Source organism: Olea europaea, unplaced genomic scaffold (assembly GCF_002742605.1).
Source record: "Olea europaea var. sylvestris unplaced genomic scaffold, O_europaea_v1 scaffold1415, whole genome shotgun sequence".
Lineage (NCBI taxonomy): Eukaryota > Viridiplantae > Streptophyta > Magnoliopsida > Lamiales > Oleaceae > Olea > Olea europaea.
This window is the reverse complement of record NW_019231680.1, coordinates 127,028-136,110: the sequence shown is the minus strand read 5'-3', so window position 1 is coordinate 136,110 and position 9,083 is coordinate 127,028. Positions and strand designations below refer to the sequence as shown.

The window sequence follows — 9,083 nt, the reverse complement described above, 5'->3', positions numbered from 1 at the left end:
TGCAATTAGGGCAACTCAGGAGATGGACTCTTTGGTTGATGAATTGACTAGTCCCTTGCGTTCAACTTTTCGACCTTGAGCCAATAAACAATAAGACCTCAATTCCAAAACCAATGCGACCTAAGAGTACGGTATATGTCGAGATAGGGGTCGAGGCCAAGGGCCATTCTTCCTAATCGTCATATTGTGAAAATTAATTCTACGGGAATAGGAGAGAATTCTTCAACCCATTTTACAGGATATTCAATTCACTCCGAAGACTATAAGGATCCTCCAATTTTTGAATTATTAATAGACATTTTTTCCCCTTTTTTAGCTTTCTTAATAATTTGTTGGGTAAGGTACAAATTTTCACTTTCTTATGTATCCAAATTATGTAAATTTATGACAACAAAAAAATGGTTATGTAAATTGGTTTGATATTTACTATTAGACCCCTTTATTTTTATTTTATTTATTTTTATCGATTGCCAAATGTCAAAACTCCTATATTTGACCCCATAAACGATTTTTCAAACATCTACTTTGAATAATAAATTCAGGAAACTAATTCATGAGTTCACACTTTTAAAAAACATCCCATCCATGGAATTTTTTATTGAGAGAAATTTTTTTCGATAAATTAGACGATGATGATTATCGATTAAAAATGTGTGTCGATCTTAAAATTAGTACTTTTAAAATTCTTTTTGAAGTGTGATGATGAAAATGCTCTTAGGCCCTATTTGATGTACCATATTTTCCATGAAAAATGGAAATTTTCCCATCATTTTTCAAGTTTTTGCATGTTTGATAGGTAATAATTTCTAGGCAATTGGTTTTCTCACTTTCACCCACGTGACCCTCAATTCCACGAACATAAGGAATTTCAATTCCCATGGTTGAGCAGGTTTTTCATTTTTTAGGCTAATGTTCGGGTTCTTTTTTTTTTCTTTTTTTTTTTAATATTTTTTTGACAATAAAAACAAATTCTAAGAATTATTGTAAAAAAAAAAATTCTTTAATTGACAATTTTCATGTAAAACAAAGTCAAACAAACACCAAAAGATAGATTTTTTTTTTATTTTTTTTTTGCAATGGAAACAAATTCTATTCCCAATACCAATAAATTTTATCCCTTTAATTGACAATTTTCATATAAAGTAAAGCCAAACAAATATCAAAAAATATTTTTATTTCAATATTTTCCATGTAAAAATAATACCAATCAAATACAATAAATTGGCAATTCTCAGAAAAATAATTTTTAGGCAATTCAATTTCCTAAAATTTGTTTTCTTTCCACACAAATTTCATTTTTACAATCAAACAGACCCTTCATTATAAGAACTTTCTCCTTTTATTCATCACTTATTTTCATTTGTTTATTTCTTTCTTTTCTTATTTAAGTTCTCTTTTTTAGTTCCCTCTCCAATTTAAGTTTTCTCTCTTTGATTGCCAACATTTGCGTAGCTTTCATAAAAGTAGGTAGACCAACTATAGCATTAAATTTTCATCTATTTATATATGCTCCAAGTTGGAATGTTCAAACTTTCATATCAATATTCTAATTTTTAGATAGATTTGATTGTGAAGTTCTTGTTAAAGAAGATTTGTTATCTTTCAATATAATTTTGATACATAAACATATTTTTCTTAACAAATAAAAATGTTAACGCAATTTTTTATACATCAATTAACCTTTTTAAGATTAAAAAAAAAATTGATTGGAATTTTTTTTTTTTTTTTTTTATGTATCAGTTCGGTAAGAAATTTTATTTTTGTCCCTCCTAGCTCCACCCCTGATAATTTTGAACATCAATTACAGAAATTATTTCCATGCTTCTACAATTTAGTACTTAAAATTTTTCTTAATATATTTGAAAAACAGGGGATGTTATATGTTTAATTTCACAACTTGAAAATGTTAACAATTGGGCTAAAGGAAATGCTACTTGTACAAGTTGGTTTATCACTTAATTTACATAATGTTGAGGCGTTGAGCTAACATTTATAATCCCATCTGTTAAAAAATTACGAGTAGCATTTTCCAAACGCTTATCTTCGCTTCCATTTGAACTAGTGTCATGCAATAAACATTCTAAAATTTTGATATACAATGCAGAAATTGATTTTAAAGTTTGTTAAATTATGCCCTCGTTTGATTCACATTTTTATAAGAATGAGAATGAAAAAAATAGTCGTTATAGAATTCACACAAAAGAGAGAAAATCAAATATGGTGGCCTAATATGTTCGATAACGGTCATATTTTTCATTTTTTTTTAACCAAAAAATGAGAAACAAACGGGACCTATATATTTAATTATATAAATTAGTAAGTAATAAAATTTAAATAATAAAATGGAAATTAAAATAAAATTTAGAGATTACTATTAATAAAATATGAAATGAGGGCAAATTAAATATAATACAATTTGCAGTCGCTTATTACCATAGTCGATTTACGTGACATACATGTGGTGGATGGTGATTTGATAGATTAATGTGATAATTTTTTATTGTTTCATGCATCAAATCATTAACCCTATCACATGTATGTCTTATAGGACAATTACAGTAGTGAGCGACTGCAAATAAAGTTATTGTTTTAATTTTGTATGTGGTTGGCCCATCACAAGAGTGTAGACACAAGAAAGGTTAAGATTTGATCTTCTCCATTAAATGTGAATATTTAGAAATAATTTCTTGCTAGCAAAGAGGAAGATACACGGAGAGTTGAGATTTGATGTTCTCCATCATATTAAAAGATAAATACGCAATCCAGTACACCACAAATCACATTATCTTTAAAGTGAAGTATTCTCTCATTTACTAACAACAGTTGATGTAATTGGATGTCAAAAAGTTAATTAATCTATAACAATAAATCCCAACTCAGCCAAAAGAATAGTCATATCAAAGGCAAGTTGGGCTGTGACAAAAATGAATTGTGCCATTTTCACCCTAGACAATCCAGTGCTACCTATGCTGCATTATCATGATTGTAATAAAGTCAATCATATACTAATTGAGCATGTCTATGGCCAGAGGTATATATATGGTGAACGCATCATGAAGCCAAACATGTCGGATCTTGTCCCCATAGCGTGTCAATCTTGTATGGGACGATTGGGGAGACTATGGGTCGGGGCCGGGTCGAGTTGAGTTTATTTTTTTTAAAGAAATTAGTAAAATAAGCCAAAAACTAGTCAAGAAATGGCCAAACCAACTTGGCTCGTAGAGAAAAAATCCAAGTTTGGTTCAATGCATGACTTACGACCCCTACAGCTGATCCAACACTACCCCCAAAAAAAAAAAAAAAAAAAAAAAAAAAAAAAAAAAAATTCTAAACATTTTTATATCAAATAATTCGATAATGATTGAATAGAAACTCAAAATTAATATTAAATTATAATTTCGTGTGAAACTCGTATTTCCAATTTTTAGAAATATTAGCACAATGTCCCTAACAAATGGTAAACTGGCAAAGTTACCCTAAATTTTCAAAACTTACATTTATACCTCAAATATATAATTTACGTAAGTTCAGGATATTACATGAAGGGTGGATACAGAATTGATTTCTTGAAGGAAAAAAATCTGAAATTTTTACATTGATGCTGCATTCTATTAAAGAAGTAATTTACAGTTGAACTATCCAAACTTTCCCCTGTGAGTGAGAGAACAACTACTTGCTGCAAAAAATTGCAAACAGCTTCTCAAAAAGCCATTACCTTAAGCTATGCTCTTGATATAAAGGTTGGTTCATTTTTTTACCCTCACTGTGTATGGCACTGCTTACTACGAAAATCTTCAGATAGCAGATTCGCAATTAGCTGTTGCAACCTCTCAGCACCAGGACCAGGCTTAAACACAGAATCTTTACCTCGCAGTAAGCAAGGATCGGTCCCATTTTTCGAACTCCCAACACACCATGCCCCAGGTGCAAAACGATTTGTTCGACCAAGCAACTCTTTATCGATCTTGTCTAAAACTGGATCGTCCTTGTGAAATTTCCGAGCAAAGGAGGCACTGCTGTTTACCATTTTACTGAGATCCTTGATTGTTAATGAACGTGGGTGCTGCTTAGGAGGATTGTCCCAAGCAATGTAGTGGAGATCATGACCTATAGCAGTGCCACGGAACTCTTCAGTATTGCAAATAACAGTGTGAAAATATCCTTCAGGGGAAGAGATGAAATTTGTATAATACATGAGGATTGTTCGGGGAAGGTTATCCCACCCCCATATGCAGTATTCCACAAAAGAGCGAGTTAGAATCACCCATGCAGAGCCTGCAATTAAAGAAAAGAATAAGATTAATGCTTGCAATCAGCGTGCAGTATCATTTAGATCATGTGTTTATTGAGTCCCATTACCAGCTGCCCACTATGTCACTTATCTATAATGGACAATATTATGGAAGAAAAAGAAGAAACCTTTTTTTTTTTTTTTAATATACTATCGACATGCACTAAATGCCTTTCTTTACTCCACGACTAAACCTCGGCTTAACTGGGATAAGAAACTCACCAGTAAACAACTTAAAAGATGTTGGAATTGACCGACGTTGAGAAGTCCATGCAATTTCAGATTTTTTAGACAAGTAGAGGCCCGGATCAACTATGACAGGCTTTGCTCTCTGGTCCCTGGAATTATCAGCATAATAAAAAAACTGTGATAACCTTTAGGTTGAAAAAAAAGCACTATTGCTCGTTTTTCATTGTATACAGGTACTTACAGTTTCCACCCATAAATCTGTGTGTGCTCAATGAAATTGAGATTTCGAGACAGATTGGAGAAAACGAATAACATATCTGCACAGTTAGTTAGATCGTCATAGCAAGAAGTATAGACATCAAGAAAGTATCATTCTTTTCTTTTTACAATAAACAGTTAAAACTATCAAAATTTATTTCAACACTATACTGTCAATAAAGTTTAGCGAAGATTTCCTTCAGAAAAGTTCCTGACTCAATGCAGAAAGTGGGTCTGCAATAATCTGGACTTCCTAGGATTGGATTCAAAGAATAGATCAAAGCATCATAAATTTCTATAAAATACTTACATTAATTTACGATGGCACGAAACACATTCGAAAAAGTTTGACCAATGAAAATAGAGATAACAAGCTCTTCATAAGAATATCAATGATCAAAACATTGCATTCTTAATTTTTTATTTCAATGATCAAATATTCACAATTATGTCCGTTCATATAAGATTGAGATCACCAGCGGATCAGTATCAGTTTTGTTGTTTTGGATTATATAATTGTGGGATTATATTATCTATATTGGATTTGAATTTATCAACTAATGTGATAGGCACCTAGTCCAGAAAGAATAAATCATGTGTGACACCATAGAGGACGTGTTATGTCTAAAGTTCATTTTCCAAGGTCACCTAATTGTGGCATTGTGAAGTTTTAGAGAGAATAGCTCTCTTCAGAGTTTACATGCTAAAGATACTCAAAAATTAATCAGTCCCCATCCCCCAACCCCTGGCACCCAAAAATTAATAAGCCATGTTTGGCCACCCATTTCTTAACTCATTTTTTTCTTAAACTCATTTTCAACCACAGATTTCACAAAATCCTTAACTTTTCAACCACACATTTTACTGATTTTTATTAAAATCTAATTTTTATACAAGCCAAACAGGGCCTAAAAAACTCAAGAAATGACTGGAGAAAGTTGGAACAAGTTTATACAGAGCTATTTCTAGGAAAATTAGTTTTCATACAAGAACACTCATTTATAAAACCTAAACATCCGTAGACTTCAGTCAACATTCCCCCAAGTAACAGGACAGAGAGATTAGAATTGATAACAATAATCTCCATCCTTGAACATTTCTAGTTTTCCAATGTTCAAGAGGTGACAATTCAAGAAACAATAAATGCTTTTAAAATTTAACAAGTTACAAAAAGGTGGAACCGAGCATTGAAAGAATCTCACTCTTCCCAAGCACATCCTCGCTCAAGTTCCCAACATTATTCTTTCGTCACAATCATAATACTATGACTCAACTTATACATAATTACTTCACCCAACAGCTAAAATCCAAGCATTCATTTAAAATAAGAAACTTTTCAAAGTAAATATCATTACTACGACACCAATCCCGAAAAGGGCAGAATTTGCAAATCAAAAGTCTATATTCTTTACTACTATCTCATCCATGCCTCTGTGTATTATAAAATTAATTATTTGCCAATAACAATCATGACATCAGAATAATGCTAATCTGATAAATGGTTTAAAACCCACTCCGGTATCTTGTTTCACTTGTGCAGCAACATGCCATGTGAATAATTTCATCATTTTCATTTTCAATGACAGAATAGGACAGATGAGGGGAACATCTTTCACAGTAAGTAAACATAAAAGATATCAACAATAAAACATAATAATAAACACCACTTCAAATAATTAAGTAGAGTAATGGGTAGTCAACTGACCGTCTTGAGTCATAAGAGGATAATCGGAAGCACTTAGGTTTATAAACCAGTCCCAATTCAAGCTCTCCTTCAACAAAATCGCTATGGCTTGAAGGGTACAAGCAATCATAGTAGGACCTTTGTAGGTCACCAAATTGGATTGCGACATAACACGCACATTCTCCACTTCACTAAATGTTGGATCATTCTTCACTGACATAGTCAAATTTAACCTCTCCCGTGGGGGAGCCTCAAGATCCATGTGCAGAATATACTGATTTCTCGGATGATACACCGCTTGCAATGTCCTCATCATCCTCTGGCTATCGCCCTTTGTACCCGAAATGAGATAAGCAAATCTCGGTGGCTCTATTTCTGAGACCTTACTTGATTTAAAAGACTTCATTAGATCCGATTCCACAAAGTATCCATCCGAGTCCTCAGAATTTTCAAACTTAACAATGTCTACTTGCAATTGATCTCTTCCATAAGACGCAGAGTATAACCCAAAAATGGTAGCAGTAAATAGAGTAATTGACACAAGTAAACTCACAAAGAACGGAATTTTCCACCTTCTGTCATTGAATATCCTTCCTGAATGATAATTACCATTTTTCCTCATACTCAGCACTCAGCAGTCCTCGCCAACTATCAGAATACCTCAATTTTTTGAAATGAGCAAACTAAAGCGCCAATCCTCAAATCATATCCTTGATCTTATTGAAAAATGATGCCCAGATTTACTGAGTGAAAAAAAAACAATGAAAGTACAAGATTTTGGAACAGAACAGAATCCTATTAAGTGCCCACAAATTTCCGCCGCCAAAAAGATACCAACTTTATTTTATTTTGAGTTCTTTTTCCTCTGTTTTTTGAAGAGCTACATATGAATATATACAAAACGGATAAATCAGAAAAGAAGAGAATAGAAATAAGGTACAAGATGAAAGTTTGTGAATAAAGCGAAGTATGAAGAGCAAAAAAATTCGAACCTATGAGTCGAATTTTCCACATGCAATGAATAGATGTGCAGCTTCCACTTTCTTCAGATCCGTGACACACTTAAACCCGAGAGTTAAAGGTTTTATAGAAGGAAGGCAAAAAAACTTAAATTAAGACTCTAGAAAATGGGTTTTTATCAAGACTCAGAGCAAATTCAAGAAAATCAGATTTGCATCTCCAAAAAGCTCACTTTCTAAACATTTATAGTGCGAAGGTTGGAGAAAGAAAAAACAGAGAAGAGAGGCTGTTAAACATAAGAAGGTGGAGAAAAACTACTGCTGTTGCAAGATTCAAAAAGGAAAGAGTATAAAATCTGCTGGGTTCAGACCTGAGAGGGTAAGAAAGAGAAGAACCGCACAGGATTGCTTAATTTGTGGGTTTGCAATTAACTATTGATGTTAATATTTGGAGTAATGATATTTATAGATGACAAAGTACGATAATTTGACAGAATTGAGAACAACTTTGCTGATAGGCGTGGGCGAACGTTCTCTTTCATTTTTATTTTCCTTTTCCTTCTTCAAATTTGACCATTGTTTCAGTTTAAACCTTAAAAACATTAGAGGATTCCCAGGTTAGTATTCTTTCCGCCGTGACCCGTGGGAGACAGATTTTCTCAATTGAACGATAATCACGTATTTTAATTTGTAAAAGTCGGGTCGAATTCACAATCGAAAATTGTGTTGATGACTTTTACTTGTAATATGATAAATTTCATTTGCAGTCATTGAACCTCAATTGACTTACTAGTTCTAATTTATCTCAATTGAATTGCTGAACGTAACTAAATTCCAATTTTTATATCATTTTTTGTCAGTTACTTATTATCCCCTATATCGAATGAAAATAATTGATAGTCATATCATAATAGATCTTTATTGTAGTCGCTAAGTGATAACATAAAAATTATGATAATCCTTTATGATGTGGCGCAATTGTTAGTGGATATGTTATACAACGATTATATAGAAGTATATTTTAAAGTGAGTATGATTATACCATTTTTAATAAATTTGGAAAGCATATGATGGATGGTGAAATTGGTAATAAAAATCAAGTTTAGTGATACAATTACTAACCCAGTTGATATTTCCCTACTGAGCTTATATGTCTAGGTTCCATTACTTTTAAAATGTATTTTTCTCTCTTTTTTTTATCAACACGTTATTCAATAAAAATAATATAATACATAAATTCAAAAAATTTCCTTCTTTTTAAACCATACATTCTTTAAAAGTCACTATTATAAAATACATTTTTTTTTTCAAAAACTTGTTGGAGCTTAAACCGGGGCTAAGTTTGGGAAGGAACATAGAAGCTTGGACCTAAATTTAGGTTACTTGGATTTCAAAAGAAATTAGACATAGGACATTGTTTCAATAACACGATTATGGTGGTAAAAAAAATGTAAATGTACATCGTTGTTCAGGCAGCACGGCAAATTAAGCCTCCGTTATTTCACATTATAATTTTTCTCTCTCTTATTTTCAACCACATAATCTTTCATAAAATAATATTACACATAAATCAAAAATAAATTTCTTCTTTTTCAATCGGATTAAACCACCATGCCAAATGAATTGTGACATAAAGGTTGATAGATTTCTAGGTAGATGGAAATAATAACGGTGTTTAAAAAGTCCAATAATATACTGTCAT

The 9,083-nt window shown here is 32.0% G+C and overlaps 1 protein-coding gene across 4 annotated transcripts; it reads right to left on the bottom strand.

The window, feature by feature from the left end:
* Positions 1-3,627: 3,627 nt before the first annotated feature.
* LOC111375782 (beta-glucuronosyltransferase GlcAT14A-like) lies at positions 3,628-8,023 on the bottom strand. Of its 4 annotated transcripts, none has more exons than XM_022998666.1 (5): positions 7,415-8,021; positions 6,444-7,302; positions 4,722-4,797; positions 4,514-4,629; positions 3,628-4,275 (listed from the first exon to the last, which is right to left on the bottom strand). In XM_022998666.1, exons 2-5 carry the CDS (start codon positions 7,042-7,044, stop codon positions 3,761-3,763), a joined length of 1,308 nt encoding a protein of 435 aa, XP_022854434.1. In that variant the 5' UTR covers positions 7,045-7,302; positions 7,415-8,021; the 3' UTR covers positions 3,628-3,760. The 4 variants fall into 4 exon arrangements, with proteins under 4 accessions (XP_022854434.1, XP_022854435.1, XP_022854433.1 ...); XM_022998667.1 differs by having other exon boundaries at positions 6,444-7,165; XM_022998668.1 differs by having other exon boundaries at positions 3,973-4,107; positions 4,194-4,275; positions 6,444-8,023.
* Between the last annotated feature and the right edge of the window lie 1,060 nt (positions 8,024-9,083).

What these genes read in the sequence shown, in the direction of transcription:
- LOC111375782 (XM_022998665.1), bottom strand. Translation starts at nt 7,044, where the DNA reads ATGAGGAAAAATGGTAATTATCATTCAGGAAGGATATTCAATGACAGA. An exon ending in CAGATTTATGGGTGGAAACT is followed by an intron (nt 4,630 to 4,721) that starts GTAAGTACCTGT and finishes TGATAATTCCAG; the next exon opens with GGACCAGAGAGCAAAGCCTG. An exon ending in ATCTTTTAAGTTGTTTACTG is followed by an intron (nt 4,276 to 4,513) that starts GTGAGTTTCTTA and finishes CTTTAATTGCAG; the next exon opens with GCTCTGCATGGGTGATTCTA.